The following is a 17516-nucleotide window of genomic DNA, read 5'->3' as shown; positions in this document are numbered from 1 at the left end:
GAGAGAAGAAAAGAAGAACAGCAGAGAAAACAAAAGATTCTCTAGAGCCTAGAGCAGCAGAAATAAACACGCAGAAACAGCAGTGAAATGGAGTAAGAGCAAGTCCTCCAAAGGGTCTAACGCCTGGGCTTAAATGTATTAAACAGACACTCGAGGGCTTTGTCAGAAAGCCGAGGAACAGATGCGGATGCCCACGGTTAACAAGGAAGACGTCCTCACTGCCCGTGGAAGAATGTCCTGCCCTCCCTTCACTACTTCACCCACCTGCTGCCCAACCAAGCAGCACCCCTGCCTCCAAGAACAGTTTCTCCTTCTAAAGAGCCTATTTCATGTATAGGAAAGCTGAGTAGAGAAAATCAAAGGTGAGTTACAAGCTGACTTAAACTAAGGCCAAGAAAAGGCTCAAGTCTTGTGACCTTCAGGGACAAACGACTGTCTTGTAACAGCGTGCAGCTCCCAGGGCAGCAGCGTGGGCTCACCTGGGAATCCTGTTAGAAACGCTTACCTGGGGTTCTACCCCAGACCTACTGAGTCGGAGTCTGCCTGTTGACAAGATCCCCAGGCGAAGGGTATTCCTAATAAAGTTCAAAAAGCGTGGCCATAATAGAGCCATGGAGCCGATGTTCCCAGAAGCCAGAGAGACAGCTGGTTGGAAAGGTCTGACCTCACTAAGGAGGCAGGGTCCATTCGGACACTCTGACGGCTATGCCCAAGGAGCCACAAGTCACACTTCATCGGTGCCACACAGCAGGCAATCCCTACTATGCACTCCACCTGGAATTCGGCGTGGGGTGACTCAGCGGAGCACGAGCTGACCTAACACAATTGGACCGAAGTTAGTCTCTGAGGTATCATATTAAACTTAACCTCAATGCAAACTGCGAGTCTTAATTTTGCTTTCATTCTTTTACTGAGAACAAAATTATGAGGCTTTTCTCTTTACATAGTGCTTGTATTTTCTTTTATGTTAAATTATAGGAAGCAGTACAAATGGGACGTAAGGAATAGACGCTACCGTTCCTGCCTGAACTTAAGTCCTAATGTGACTAAACACATGGAAAGACTATATCATGCATTTCTCCTCACCTAGACCGCTTCCAAAAAAAAAAAAATGATGTTAGAAGTTGACTTTTTTAGAGTGGGCTCTTAAGATCTCATTACCATGTTCAAGATGTCCAAATCAAAGGATCAGAATAAAGATAATAAAAACAGCTTCCACTTATCAAGCACTTTGTTTATAACCAGGCTGTGTATTGGGCAATTTCTGAGATAATCTCATTTAATCTTCACAACAATTCCATAACATGAGGATTATTCTCATTTGTAGAGGAGAAAATTGAGGTTCATTTCATTAACTTGCCCAACAAATGAGTGGCAGAGCCAAGTATCTGCAATGGCAAAGCAAGTGCACAGGATGCCACACCCAAGCCCCTGTTAACACAGCACATGACCACCCTAGTAATTTACTCAAGATCAGTACGCTAGCTTGAGGAATAGGCACTTTTACCCATCCATTCATTGCACTGTTATATTTTTTTATTGAGAGCCTATTGTGTACCAGCCACCACACCAGGCACTGCATCTGGACCCCACAAGGAGCATACAGTCCAGCCACGTGCATTAACAGCTTCTTAAAGCGTACCCAGATGTTGGCCCCTGAGCTGGATGAATTGTCAGGGTCAAAAAAGGCTCCTTCAGGAAGCATTCTCAGTCTAAGAATTCACTGCTTGGGAGAGGTGAGGCTTGATCGCACTTCCCAGCGCTTCATCAGACTGCTGGGAAGGTAACAGCAAGATGAAGAAGCAGAGGTATGAAGGACTGGGTGTGGGAAAAGCAGAAGGGAAGGGCGGGGTCGAAGTATGAGGAAGCCTTCTTGGTTTGGGCTGCCTGGAGGAATGCAGACTACTGGCCAAGCCACATTATGAAAGACAACTTTTCAAAATGGATCTGAATCCTAAGGCTTTACCATTTTTCCATAATGAAAAATCTTCATGAATCAGAGGCCACAAGCATTTATAGCTGTTTACAACACCTCAGTTACGTTGAAAACTAATGGAAGAGGCAAATGTTTGTCCCAGAAGTCATCACTCACCCTTACTGTACTGCAATATCCTTTCCACCAAGACAGGGTATTTTGTGATGCGCTGAGTGACCAGCAGAATGCATTCTGGAATTCCTCGCCTTCGAGCCAAAAGATTACTGTTTCGGAGCTTAAAATATATAAAAACATATAGATTTTTTTAATATATGTAAACTCTACCTGTATTTTCTTTTTAGGTAGGAATTTAATAATACAGAGAATCTACAACAGTATAATTCTATTCAGATATAACATGTATTATCATTAATTAAAATTTGATATATTATCACTAAATTGTACACTTTGTCATTAATTTCAATAACCCAACTCCCCAAGACTGAGAAGTTTCAAGCTACTCTGATGTATCTATGTATTTAATTCCAAAAATGAGCAAAATTTAATACTTGTAAGTGCTAAGATTCATGAAAAGCAAACGTTTTGAAAAATACTCAGAAATCAAAGTCAGATTTTGAACATGAGTGTGCAATTAACTATTTATTTTTCCAATAGATTTTTCTCTACATTTCTTACTATTCATCGTAGCATTTAAAATTCCCTCTACACAGGACAGTATTTTTCTAAAAATCTCAAAATATTCTTTGCAAGTTCTCAATACACACATATGTTAAAAAAGAAAAAAAAAGGAGGTAGCATTCTTAAAATGGTAGATAAAAACATTAGAATCCATGATATTCTAAAGGACAAGTTTCTTCAACAAGTAAGTTGCCCCCCTCCCTAAAAATGGGATGGCAGCATTCAATTTAAAGGCAATTTAAAAAGACATAATCCCCACGTACAATACATGAACCCTGGTCAGATCCTGATTTAAGCAATCCAATTTTATGAGATAACCAGGGAAATGTAAATACTGATGAGCTGTTTGAAGGTACTAAATAACATATTATTGTTAATTTAAGTGTAATAATGTTATTGTAATTTTTAAAAGACATATGGTTTAGAGATGTAAGTTACATATGAAATGATGTACATCACACATTTGCCTCAAACTCATCTGGTGCGGATAGGGTAGATTCTTTATTTTTCTCTGGTTCTTCCAATTTGTAACTTGTCAGGGCCTGAAACAGCTTCATAGGATATTACAAAGGTGCCCTTTGGAAGTTTGGAGAACGTGACTTCACAAATATAAGATACAAAAGTAAATGATTTTGGAGAAATATTCTACTAGCACAGAAAAAGAGATTATCTTTGCCATAAAACTATCATTTCCTTCCTCCCTGAAAAACAGCTTCTAGATGTGAAACTTGGTTAGATCATGTAAGAAACAAGCAGAAGCCTCATGCAGGCTTACCATTAAAACAGAGTTTTAAAATACTTGCCTTAATAAAATTCTGAAACTTTTTGTTCTGCTGGAGTTCTTTAAAGAGGCTAACAGCCTCTTTGTGGTGGCTACAGAATTCTCCATATATTTTCTTCATTTTATTTGCATTTTCTTCTGAAAACTGCAAAGAATAACATTTCAATGATGGTTTATAAATTTAGTTCTAAACACTAAAAAGAACATACAATTTTCATATATTTTTAATATATTCTTTGCAAACAAAGAATAAACATCCTGGAATTTCTGACAAAAATCACTTCTCTTCCCTGAACGCTTTTTAAATTAAAATAAGAGGTAGCAGTCAACAGTTAAGAGGGCAGGTGGGTACAGCTCGGTGCATGAGGTCCTGGGTTCAATCCTCAATACCTCCATTAAAAAAATTAAAAATAATAAATAAATAAATACAATTTTTTTAAAAAAGAGTTAAGAGGAAGACATCAACCTAATGTAATTATATTATACTGAACTAACTCACTTTTCAACAGTCAAATGAAAAACATTTGATGTATTTTTTATGTGTTTGTGCAACTTTATAATTTCGATTTATAGTTTTAATACTTTTATAGATTGAAGGAAGGGAATGGGGCAATGTTTGCAGATCCTCAGGAAGGCTGACATTTATAGTGGCTAACTGATCGTGTCCATGAACTCAGTCCTCAGCTTGGGAATTTGATTTTTGTCACCACAAATGGATCAAAAGGCAGGTTATCATTAACCAAGATGACAGAGAAAGGTGAGTAATCAGAAGGCAAATTTATTAACTGAAGGACACATGTAGAGATGTGAGCTGGATACTTCACTACCATGACTTGTAGAAAATTCCACATGGGAAACAACTTGACATCATAAGGTGATATGGAGAGAATTAGCTGAATTATTTAAATGCCAATATTTTCAGACTCTGACGACACTGTGTACGCATGTCCATGTTGAAGATCACTGCAACAGAAACCAGACCACACCTACACCCCCTTAGAAAGTACTTAACATTTACATCACTACCTCTGGTCTTGTCACCTTCGCATAGTTTTATCTACGCTCAAGGCCAATATATCTCAAGAGATGATCCTTAAACCACCAACAATAATACTTAGGTACAAATCGAGTAAAACATACACAGGCCTTGTATGCTGAAACGACACAATGCTAGTGAAAGAAACCAGAGGATTTAAATAAGCATACCATGTCTACAGAATGGAAGATCCAACAGCGTAAAGATATCGATTCTCCCCAGATTAATATACAAGTTTAATACAATTCTTTTCAAATCCCAGCAAGTTTTTTATAGACATAGAGAAAATTATTCTAGAATTCATATCAAAAGGTAAAGGAGCTAGAATAGCTAAAAACAGTTTTGAGAAAGAATAAAGCCTATTCAATTTCAAGATTATTTAACTACAGTAATAGGAACTGCGGAAGGATACACACGGGTCAATGGAACAAAATAGGAACCCAAAATGCCCAACAGATTTTGACAAAGGGCAAAAGCAATTTATTGAAGGAAGGACAGCCCTTTCAACAAATGAGACTGGAGCAACTGAATATCCACAGACCAAAAAAAAAGAACCTCAACCAAAGTCTCATGTCTTATACAAAAGTTAAGTCCAAATGGATCACAGACTTAAATGTAAAACGTAAAAATATAAAATGTTTCAGAAAAAACACAGGAGAAAACCTTTGGCATCTCAGACTAAACAAAGAGTTCTGAGACTTGAAGACCAAAAGCACGATCCTTAAAATGAAAACCTGACATGTTGACCTCACCAGAACTACAGAAGTTACAGACTTAGAGAAAATATTTGCAAGCCATATATCTGACTGAAGTCTAGTATCTGGAATATATGAAGAAATATCAATATTCAACACTAAAAAAAAATCCAATTAGAAAATGGGCCAAAGACAAGAACAGACATGTCACCAGAGAGGAGATACAGATGGCATATAAGCATGTGACAGATGTCCATCATAAGCTACTGGGGAACTGTGATTTAAACCACAAGGCGACATCACTACACCCCTCTCAGAACAGTTAAATAAAAAACAGTGACAACACCAAATGCTGGCGAGGAGGTGGGGAAACGGGATTACCTGTACATTGCTGATAGGAACGTAAAATGGTACACGGAAAAACAGATGGCAGTTTCTTAGAAAACTAAACATGCTATTATCAACCACACAACCCAGAAACTGCACTCCCAGGCACTGATCCTGAAGAAATGAAACCTTAAATGTGCACACACATCTGCATGTGATTGTTTATAGAAGCTTTATGTGTAATAGTCCCAAACTAGAAACAACCAGACGCCCTTCTACAAGTGAATGATTAAACAAACTGTGGAACATCCATACCACGGTATACAACTCAACAGTAAAGAGGAATGAAGTAGTGTCATATGCAGCCATCTGGATGATTGAAAGAACTGTGCTAAGTGGAAAAAAAAAGCCAGTGCAAAAGGAACGTACTGTGTCTATAATCTATATAACGTGTACAATTTATATAACATTTCTGAAATGGCAGAATTATAGAAAGAGAGAAGAGATTAGTGGTCACCAGGAGTTGGGGACAGGAGGGAAGTAGATGTGGCTATAAAATGGCCAGAGATGAGGAATCCTTGTGGCAGCAGAAATGATCTGTATTTTTGCTGTATCCATATCAGGATTCTGGTTGTGGCACTGTGTTACAGTTTTTAAGATACTACCAGTGGGGGAGAAATAATTTTAAAATGCCAAATCCCAGACCCAATCCTATCAAACACCACACTAGGGGTTGGGAGCACAGGATCTGAACAAGCTTTGGGAGGTTCCCAGGTACTGGAAGTAGGGAACGACTGCTACACCCCAACCACGTCCCACAGGCTCGCAGCTCCTCACCCACACTCCACGTTCCCGCTGACTCAATCCCAGCCTCGCTTCCTGAGATCCTCCTGAGTCTCCGAGGTCAGAGTGGGGGGCTTCCCCAAACTCTCTCCTGCACCTTTCAACACCTTGTTCTTCCTCGGTTCCCACAGAGCGCCACACCCACAGCCACTGTCTGAGAATTTTGCTAATAGGTTTTTCAGGAAATAGCTTTATTTACAGAGTGCCGGAAGGAATCCCTTGCCACACCCACTAAGCATGCTCGTCCACAGGAACACAAAAGCAGACTTAATCATTTTCTCTGAGTACTGAGGATCTCTCCCCAGTGCTTCATCTAAAAGACCGCCAGGCTCACCCTGTGCAACAGCCAGCTTCCCAAACCTTGTTCTCAACTTCAGCCTTGCTGTTGTCCACACAAATTAAATAAAAATATAACGTACAGATGTGAAGTTTTTGTTAGCTATGAAAAGTGATGTAAAGAACGAAAATGTTTTAAGTGACTAGAATTAAAATAATGATTGTTTGGATCAAGGAAAGAGATGGACTCAAATACTTTCAAACGGTAAAATAATCCTGCTCTTCACTTTGGAATGCACTCAGATTCAAGGTCACAAAGACACATTCAGACATTTTTATTCAAACTGTCTTGCAAAGTACTGTACAGCCTCTGAACCTGGCACTGCATATGCTTCAGGCAAATTATGAAGACAGAGCAGATCTAGGATTTTAAAGATAATATGCAAATCAGATAGTGCTTTGATTAGAAACTCATTACTAAGGTGGATTTTATACATTGTTAGGCAAGTGGAAGTAGATTTTGGGCATTTGTCACAGTTCTATTTTTCTTTTTGTGCATTAAAAATATTTGTATTTAAGCATATTTCTATTATTGAACTTAACTCCCGAATTTTTGGCATACAGCCCAAAAGCTGACCTCCACTGGTGTGTGTCACAGGGTGAAACTGATACAAAATTAATATTCTGGAGATGACATTTTGGCGTCTACCCAGAGAAAGCCAAACTAAGGTAACTAGGGATGGCTCTCCAAGCCTTTCCTCAAAACCTATAAGCGACTGCAAAACATAGCACTGGAGTGAATTCCTAGTGTTCTACTCAAGTGACCCACTCATTCGATAAACATTTATAGTACCAAGCACCGTTCTAGGTGCTGAAATACAGTAGCAAAACAAACAGACGAGACTCCCTGCATTACTGGGACTCAGAGACTTGCAATGGTGGAAGGTTTCCGCAGAATGTCCCTGCAATGTCTCAAGACGTCATATTCTCAGCTCAAATCCCAGTGATGCCACTTATGAGATGTGTGAACCTGAGAAAGTCATTACTTCTCCATGCCTCGGTTGTAGGGAAAATAATGTTTACTTCACTGTATTGTGAAGGTTAAGTGAGACAATATGATGGAAGTACCTTAAAAGTGCTGCCTGTTGTACTAAGGTCTCCGGATACGTGTCACTTAACTTCTGTGTTAGTGTGTTTCAAATGGTGAGCCGCTTTCAGAGAGATCAGGGGGCCAAAACAAATTGTCAAAAGTAAGTTGTTTGTTCGTTTGTTTTTTAATTAGGAGAGTGGCACAGCCCATTCTCACTGATGTTTCAAGCATCCCAAGCACTAAGAAGAGCCCCCTTTTAGTGAGATTTGCTTGTCTTATCCCCCAGACATTAGCTCCAGGGCCTGAACGATAACAGATCTGCCTCACTCCTCCAGAAATGAGCCAGTGTTTATCCTGGAGGTACTGGTGGTACTATCATGGGCCCAGGGGGAAAGCATATTATGAGAGAGCCCGCCACATCCAGAAGTTTAAGTCAGCTTCCATAGGGAATTCCTTTATGGCTGTGCCTCCTGCTGGAGACAGAGACAGGGCGAGGGATGGATGATACTGCCAAGTCCTGTGGCGCACGGAGGGGTCAGTCACCGGCTGTCTCAGACATCAGTCATACGTACCAGTGCCAAGGAAAAGAAAACCAGCCAAACCTGTCAAAAATCACAACGAGACCAATTCCACTTCTCCGTAGGCTCTGAACACTCCAGAGAGCCTGCACACTTTTAGGTTTTGAGGTTTTAGGACCTTTACAGCTTTCTTACCTGTTGGACTAGAATATCGCCAATTCGGTTGATGATGAAATTCCTGTCGCTGCCAGCACCGGATTCCTGCCTTCGCTCCTTCATACTATAGAAGAAATGCCTGTGGATTTCGAGTAACTCATCTAAACAGGGGAAGATTTTATCCACGGTGCTGTGGTCAAGCTGCAGCTCCTCTTTCATCCCCTTCCGGAAGACCTCGGACATGATGAGCAGGGTCTGGATGTGGTGCATCTCTGTCTGCATTAGCTCTGAAACAGGTGAGCAGAACCACACTTTAAAAAAACAGGCATCCTTGGAGGTTAACTGGACTTATCATGGTGATCATCTTGCAGTTTATACAAATATCGATTCATTATGTTGTAACCCTGAAACTAACATAATGTTACATGTCAATTATACCTCAGGTTTTAAAAAGTATTCCTATTGACCTAAATTAGTATGACCGCCACCTCACACAGGTGATAAGGGGCCCTCCTCACCACAGGACTTCGTGGCTCATGTGTACACACACAGGATTAGCGCAAACTAAGAGCTAGTTTCATCTTTAAAGCAAGGTATCTTCTTGGAACCACTTTTGACCATTTACTTTATACTTGAAAAAAAATTTTTTTAATTGAAGTATAGTCAGTTACAATGTGTCAGTTTCTAGTGTACAGCACAGTGTCTCAGTCATGCATACACATACATATATTCGTTTTCATATTCTTTTTCATTAAAGGTTATTACAAGATATTGAATATGGTTCCCTATGCTTGAAAATTTTTTAAACTTCATTTTTTCCTAACTAGTCTATAATTTAGCTTCCCCTAATTCAGCCTGCCTTCACCCCAAATAGCATGACACCGTAAAACCTCCCATGGCTGAACTCTGTACTCAGACCGCAGCACAATCTCACAGGGCCCTCATCCAGGTGCTGCCAGTCCCACTGCGTCCATATGAGCCACAGTCCCCAGTGTGTGCAGCAGGCAAACCGCTGGGCAATGCATGCAGCAGGCCTGTCTACCCCACCTTAAAACACATGAAAATTCACTGTGATTCTTAAAATAGAGGAGGTAAAAGAGTACAGGCCATGCCCAAGTAAACCTGGAAAGGGAGTGAGAAGTAACACCTGCTTTGTACCGGGTACTCGCAATGCCTTACTTAAGCCTCAGGACATTTTAGTCCTGAGTATCAGTATCCCCATTCCACAAAAGGAAAAGCTGAGGTCCAGGTGAGTGAGGTCTGAGCTCAAGCAACTAGGAAAGGGTGGAGTTGGGATCTGAACCCAGGTTTGAACCCAGGTCTGTATGGTTTCAGATCCCAAGCTCTTCCCTCTGCACCACACTGTTGCAGCCCAAGTCCGAAATGCTTACCAAAAATGACATCCTGTCTCTTGATGACATCCTTCTCCTGCCGACTACAAAACGAGGGGTCCACCACCAGACTCCAAGATTCTGCTTCGAACTCCTGGGCGTCACCGCTGAGGTCACGCCACACAGATGAATCCACGACATCAACTGTGTGTTGAGAAGAGAAAAGAAAAGCCAGAAATGGGGCAACAGGCGTGACACAAGCGGACCTGCGCATGTCCCCACTAAATAAACCCCCATGAACACAGAAACAACAAAGACAAAATATTTGTTGACGTGAGTCGAAACATCTGAGACCAAACCAGTGAAATGGTTCAAATCAAGACCTCTCTCAAGAAGGCAAAGCAGAATCAGGTATTAAAACACTGACACTGTATATGCGAGAAAGAAAAAAAAAAGGAGATGATTCTCTTGTTTGTTTTGGCTTGCTCTATTTTAGTTTTATTTTTGGCAACCTGCAGAGTCCACAATGTGCTTACAGAATCTTGAAGCCACTGATTTCTTTTGCCGCAGGTTACTCGGCACTGTTTACTCAAAGCTGAATTTTGTGCGTGTCCACTTGGTTTGCCCTCGGTTGCTGTCCTTAACATGAACGCGCGGCGGGGGATAAGGCGAAGCGTAGGTCACGAGTGAGTACAGATCTTTCTGACAGACTTTGGCAACACACATACACACACCCCTCAGGAACACTGAATCCTCTTTGTCCAAACAGCACTCCTTAGAGAGATTCCAGCTCAGAGAAGTAGAGACACAATGACAGTGGATTTGAAATAAACCAATTCCGGGGGAAGAGCCCACTCGTCTCTCGCCACTACCCCTTTCATTTGCTTCTCCTTCACTTATTGGTACAGCTTGGGTACAATAAGCATTCCCCAGATTGTCCTATCCTACAACATGTTTGTTAAAAATGCTTTTATCCCCCCCCAGAAGTAGGAGGCCACAGACGGGGATAAGGATCTCAGAGATGCAGGCAAGTCCATCTTAAGTAACAGAAATATATATGTTGTAATGTCCGATCCTATTCCAATTCATCAACAGCTATAAAACTTTTCAAAAGAAAAGCAAGCACACATGTATTTCTTTTTCTTCATTATGTTTATGACATAGTTTGGGGGGAATAAGATCATTTAAAAAAATACATCATGCTTCCTTGGTCACTACCTGGGAGTTTCCTCTGGGGCTAAAGTTTTATTCTTCTTATCAGAAGAACCTGTACCTAAGATACACCATCAAATAAAATTCTTTTAAAAAGAACAAAAGAGTACTTTTCAATCTTGTATCCCTCAGAAAACATTCCTTTTGGCAAATGCTTACACAAACACTAGTAAATGCAAGCGTGTCTTCTCCTCACCTTCCATTAAGAAGGAGTCCGTGGAGGGAGACGAGCCCATGGGCTGGAACAGCTCATCGGAATGCGACCTGCTTCTCCAGGTGCTCCCGTCACTCTCGGACTCCAAGGACATCCCTGACCTCCTGAAGCTGGAGGGACAGAGAGAAAAGTCAGCCCTGCAGTGGCCCTGAGACGTCAAGGTGTGAAGCCTCCCTGAGCCTTACCTTTCCAAGGTCGTGCCAGGAACGCTTCTGGACAATGGATGGACTTGCCCTGTGGTTTCCTTCCTGCCAGCCGGCAGCCCGATCGGCATGGAGGAGGAAGGGTGCAAGGAGGGACCAGGCAGGGGGCCGTCTCTAAACGAAGAATCTGGAAATCAGAATGGATGCTTCATGCAGTTTCCACAGAGGGCAGTAATCCCAACAAGCAAGGGCAGTCACGTAAAAGCCAGAAAGCTGAGCACTCCAACGGCCACTTCTACTGCGTCACAAGCCCAGTCTTGAAACCAGCCTCCCTGCCACATCCCGACACCTGCTCCAAATGTCCCTTCCATTGCACAGCCTCCTGATACCCAAGCCGTAGGCCTGCTTGAGCATATCCACCTGGAGACTGTGGGCGGCTGGGATTATACAAACAAACAAGAAAAAGGAATGGGGAAGCGCTGGGAATGCCTGCCCATAAAGCACTGCTTGTGTCCCTCCGAGCCAGCTTTAAACAGGTGCAAGGTGTTATTAGCAGTACTGGTAGAAAGCACACTGTGTGTATGAACAAGCAAACACGTGCACACACGCACACACACACACAGCGTGTCAGACTGGAATGATTTTGGGAAGTCTGTTCTTTATGGTATGAGAACGTCGGGCAAAGGAGAGAGTCCTGACATTTACAACAACATGGATGAGCCTAGAGGACATCATGCTAAGTGAAATAATGAAACACAGAAAGACAAATACTGTACGACCTCACTTACATGTGGAAGCTAAAACAGTTGAACTCATAGAAGAGAGTAGAATGGTGATTTGCAAGGGCTGGGGAGAGAGTGAGATGGGGCAGTGATGGTCCAAGGGCACAAAGGTCTAGTTATGCAACGTAAATAAGTTCTGGAAATCTACTGTACAGCCTAGTGCCTATAGCTCACAATACTGCTGTACTGCACACTTAGAAGTTTCTAGGAGGGTAGATCTTATGTTGTGTTCTTACCACACACACACAAATAATAATAAAAGGAGCAGGAGAAAACAAACAAACAAACAAACAAAAAGAATATCAGGCAAATGAAACCCGCAAGCCAAGCGGGGCTTTTCTCTCTCACACACTGAAAATGAAGTGGTGCTTCAGTACCTCTCTGGTCAGTTCTAAATGTACGGGTATCCACGCATTTACATTTGATGTGTACTAAAAGTGACTCTCCGAAAACATGTCAGTCCTGTAATATTATAGCTCAGCACACAGCCTTCTCGAGGGGGAAAAATACTTACATGGAGCCCCAAGGTATTACAAGAGATTCTGCACATGTATGATTCAATTTTATTCTCACAACTCCGAAGTGAAGAGAAGGAATAGATGGTGTTCTCTGAATTCTAAGAGAAGCTTTCTAATTATTCACATGCTTAACTATATGAAATTGAGAAGCATTTTACAACGGAGGTCAAAGGGGCTTCCGATGTCAAAGCAGGGGAGTAAATAACGTCACATTTGTTGCTGCCTGCACGGTTTACCCTGGAGTAACATCACACAATCACATGCCTCCACCAATTTGCATACTGCAATGACCCCGATTCAAGGGGCTTTTAAAACACTGGTCACATGGTTGCAGCACTGAAATGAAAAGTGACCACAAACAGAAAACGTCTGCCTCCTGGAAAGCGATGCAACATCTGAGGCAGAAGAAACTGCAAAGGACAAATCACAGGAGTTTCAGACTTGGGAGGCCAATGCACACTATGCAAAGACTGTCAAAGGCTGCAGGTTACCTAAGGGAAACCGTGTAAATTTCAGCAGTGTGTAATGCAAGAAAAAAAACTGGAACCACTGAGTTTAACCGTGTGCAAACAAAACTCGGCATGCCCTGGAATCTCACTGTCATCCCAGCAGAGCTGAGGGGATTGCAGCCTCCAGCACAGCTGCTAAAATGAACCAGGCTGCTGTGATAATGGACAACAGCAACTGGTAAGAATCTAGAGATTCTCAACTTGAAGGCTTTTTCCTAACTTTGTGATTCTTAAGAAGCACGTGGTGCCTATCTTCCTAGATAAACATGTGCTACCGCTAGGAAAACATCAAATTATGTGCATTTACTACAGCGTTTCTCTCTCTCCCCCAGAGGTTGTCATCAATGCTGCATATCGCACAAGTCTGCATCATAGAATCGACGCCACATCATAATACCTCCTCCATACAGCTCTCCCTAATATCAAAGACCATATAGTTCACGTAGCACAAAGGCTATTAGGCTGCCACCGAAGTTTATGCCATCTGCATGATTTCTTCATGTAACTGAAAATTGTGCCAGTTACGCTCAACATGTGTTATGAGAGAAAGAATAATCAGACAAATGAAGGAAACAAAGGAAGGGGCTTTTTACATTAGAAAAATGTGGTACGTAGGAAACCGAAAAAAGTTCTTGCCATTTTCCACATCACTTACTTCCAAGGATGGTCTGTGGTTTGTTCTTGTTATATTTCTCTTGGAGTTTCTGTAAAGAATATGAGAAACACAGAAAGTAAGATCAAAGAACCACTAGCCTACAAGAATGTCCACACAGTTACACAGAACAGGCTTCTTATCTGTATCATTTTCCTTGTTATTTTATTTCCAACCAAGAGGAATTCAAAGAAGAAGACATAAAATGCATCAAAGAGAAAAACGTTACGATAATGAGACATGCAAGTTATAACAAGGATGTGCCTCCTGAACACATGCCTCATCAAGATCCCAGCTTTATTAAAAGCCTGGGGGAACCGAGAATCTCCAGCTCTGGGTCCAGACCCAGGCTGAAGGAGGAGCTCTTATCAGTGCTGCCTTTCTCCTGTTTGTTCTTTCTGTTCCTGGCTATTCCTCCTGCCGACAGGGCGCCATGACCTGGAGCACTGACATGTCACCCTCAAGCCCGTAACCCGACACGCTGTGTGCGTCATTGAACACAGAGCGGGCAACCCCGTTTCCCGCTGAAGGAGCATTATGCTCACTCACAGGCACGGCTGGCGTGGCATCAGAGTGGGAGAGAAGGGGACACCGGGAGGAACGCCTCCCTCCCCTCGAGCCCACCCCCTAAATACAGAGAACAGTCCTCTGGTCCAGCGGGCTTCACACTGTGGTCCCAGGACCAGCAGCGCCACCCGGGAACTGGTCAGAAATGCAAATTCTCAGAACCCACCCAGACCCCCTGGGTCAGAAATTCTGGGAGTGGGGCCCCGAAATCTGTGTTTGAACAAGTCCCCCAGGTGATTCTGATGCCTGCTGATGTTTGAGAATTACTGCTCCAGACTTCATTTCCGTATGCCCGGGGTCTGCACTGGTAGCCCAAGCAGGTCCTGACGGAAGGCCTAGCCCACCCACAGCATGTGACACAGACGGAGCTTTCCCTCCATCTCGATCTACAAGGGCACAGTTAAGTGAGTCAGTACACACTGTGAGCATCGGCTATTTCACCACTAAAGTGACTACTTCAGAACTAGATCTAGACAGAAATAATTAGTAAATGTACAAATCTCAACAGATCACATGAAGCACCGAGCTAGACACCCACACGTAATGCTCACACACGGCTGAGAGCTCACCTTGGTACAGGGAGGGGCAGCATCTTTACAGCCCTTATGTACGTTCACATTACAGTCTGAAACAAAGAAGAGTGTCCATCTTACTGAAGCTGTCCTGGAATGAATGAGACTACAGCACGCTTTTTAGGGTCATTATCCAACGAACACATAAACACTACAAATATTTAGAAAGCTTAAAAAGGAAAGAGAAAATGTTTAAATCACACGAGCCCCACCACGGGAGGAGAGCACACTGTTAATATTTTCATTCCCTTGGAGACAGTTTTCCCCTTCGGCACCAGGTTTATCAATCGTGAAACGTGAGATGACAGGCACTTGTGTGTCTGCTGAGAGCCGTCGCACACCACTCCCAAGGAGTCCGCCCTGGACTGCTGAGGGACGCCTGACGTCTGGCTACTGCCCACTCGCACACTCGGCAAAATGCCTATGAAGACGGAAGAAAGGAAGCATGCCCAACAACGCTAGAAAAAACACACTGTCAGGCTCCGCAAGAACCCCGACTCCCGAGAGGTAACCAAACTCAAAGAGAAAAGTTAGCAACTTGCCTAGGTTCTCCTTCACGAAACAATGTGGTCTCATCTCACTGAAAGAAAGAAGGGGACACTTTGCTGCCCCTTCCCGCCCACGGGCTCAGACGCCCTCCCTGCACAGGGACTGCTTCCCGCCAGGGTCTTCTTGCCCTCCCTCCCCTCCCACCTCCACCCCTACACCTCCGCCCTACAGTGTGTACAGATGGAGGAGCCTGAGGCTTATCAGGAACTTTATTAGCAAAATCCTCCCGCAAGTGCAGGAGGTCTCACTGAGGTCCATCAGAGCCACACCGGACAGTGTCTGTAGCCCCGAGAACTGAGCAAGATGCTGAGCCCACAACCTTCCTCCCACTGTGGGTCTGAGGAGCATTAAGCCAACACCTCAGTGGTCAGTGAGCAGAATCCCGGCGGATTCACGTACCAGACCTGCTGGCAAACATCGAAATCGGACGGCTCTCTCCTCATTCCACAACAAAAGAATGAAAGAAAAAGGCTAAGAGCAGAAGCTAGGAGATCCCACACAACAGTGTCACACTGAAAAGTCACAGGGAGAGGGGCCACTGCATATTATTAAGTTCACAAATAGAGATGAAAATTTGACATATGTCCTCTCTCAGAGACACAAAACAGACATAAAATGGGACCAAAAGGCCATGAAGTGTAGGGAGTACAGGATGTGACAACAGGCCAACAGGATGAGAGGGAAATGGAGTTCTGAGGGACAAGAAAGGACTACAAGGAAGGAAAAAGAGCAAGAGCGGAACGTAAACCAAACTGAGAAGAATCGATGTGACAAAGTATCAAAGCAGTGCTATGAAATTAAACTTGAAAGATTCCCTCTGGAACGTGGAGAAAAAGAAGGGTATAATTATCAAATAGAAGATGTCACACAAAGACGACAGATGACAGATCACTCTTCAAGGAAGAAATCAGAAAAGTGAGATCAGAAGTGATAACTGACAGCTGCAACTGAAAAAAAAAAAACTTTTATAAAGCTTAAAAAGAACCAAAAAAGGTAAAGAAAAAAGTCTTATTTTTCTAGGAAAAATCATTACATGACACCTAATCTATAGACACATTCTGACAAAACCCATACAATTAAAAAAGTAAAAAGTCTTCAAGCATCTACGGAAGAAAAAGCAACTTGCCAACAAGGGAGTAAGGTCAGCAGGCTCCAGACTTTTCTACTGTCATACAAAATGCCCAGATATAAGGGACCAGTGTTGACAGAGTCTTGAGGGGGAAAGTTTGGCTGAAGAATTTATTTGGCCAGATAAAACTGGTTTTCTTGTGTGAAAGAAGCAAAGATATACCCTTAGGTACACAAGATTCAGAGAACAGATTACCCGAATAACCTTCTTGGGAAAAAAATTACCTGAAATCCTATTTTAGCCTATTAAGAGCAGAATCACAGCTAAGAGTTCAGAAATGGATCAGCTTTATTGGGGGGGAGGGGGAAGCAAAAGTGAGCGCTGAAACCAAGCTAAAGAATCACATCTAAAACACTGTTTTAAGTAGACACAGAACTGAACACAAACACCAAATTGTTGTTGAAATAGAAAATTACTCCTGAAAGATTAAACATACAATATAAAAATAATAATAATGAGTTCAGTATACTCATATATGCTAGGGGGAAAAAGGGGTAACTATAAGAGAAATCAGAGTATTCAATCATAAGCCTTACACAGCCGTAAAATTATTACCAGTAGATGTTAAAACAGCATTATCTTGTCAAATCCCTGGAGAAGATAAAAGCCAACAAGACATGGTCTAAATAGCTAAAGCAGACACCAAGGAAAACAGCAAAGAACTACACAAGATAGTTGTAAAATTAAATGTAAATAAGGAGAAAACCTTCATTAAAAAAAGCTCTCTCGGTTACATTACAGATTACCCATTGCTAAATTAAAGACACACCCCCAAATTAAAAACGCAGAAATAGTTAAGAGAAATACAAACAAGAGGAAAGTAAGAGGAATATTAATTTTAGACACAGTAAAATTCTTACAAAAGGCATTTAACTGCATTAGGGTAATTTCATGTTTACAAAAAAAAAATTTACAGTGAAGCTGTGACTAGTAAACTTCTGTGCACCAAATAGCGTAACATAAAAATATACGTAGTGAAACCTGTTTATAAACAAGGAGAAG

The 17516-nt window shown here is 42.2% G+C and overlaps 1 protein-coding gene across 8 annotated transcripts in view; it reads right to left on the bottom strand.

Moving 5' to 3' along the window:
• ARHGEF28 (Rho guanine nucleotide exchange factor 28) overlaps window positions 1-17516 on the bottom strand; it is a 276813-nt gene that overhangs the window by 53280 nt on the left and 206017 nt on the right. For all 8 annotated transcript variants that reach the window (XM_032474203.1, XM_032474193.1, XM_032474196.1 and 5 more), the window contains 8 exons: window positions 14834-14889; window positions 13701-13749; window positions 11279-11423; window positions 11076-11203; window positions 9728-9871; window positions 8376-8623; window positions 3418-3540; window positions 2093-2210 (listed from right to left, as the gene is read on the bottom strand). In XM_032474203.1, the coding sequence (XP_032330094.1) occupies window positions 2093-2210; window positions 3418-3540; window positions 8376-8623; window positions 9728-9871; window positions 11076-11203; window positions 11279-11423; window positions 13701-13749; window positions 14834-14889 (1011 nt within the window). The remainder of the gene's footprint in view (window positions 1-2092; window positions 2211-3417; window positions 3541-8375; window positions 8624-9727; window positions 9872-11075; window positions 11204-11278; window positions 11424-13700; window positions 13750-14833; window positions 14890-17516) is intronic.

The sequence above is a fragment of the Camelus ferus genome, chromosome 3, assembly GCF_009834535.1.
Source record: "Camelus ferus isolate YT-003-E chromosome 3, BCGSAC_Cfer_1.0, whole genome shotgun sequence".
In the NCBI taxonomy this organism is placed as follows: domain Eukaryota; kingdom Metazoa; phylum Chordata; class Mammalia; order Artiodactyla; family Camelidae; genus Camelus; species Camelus ferus.
The sequence above is the reverse complement of the archived record's forward strand: the minus strand, read 5'-3'. Positions and strand labels throughout refer to the sequence as shown.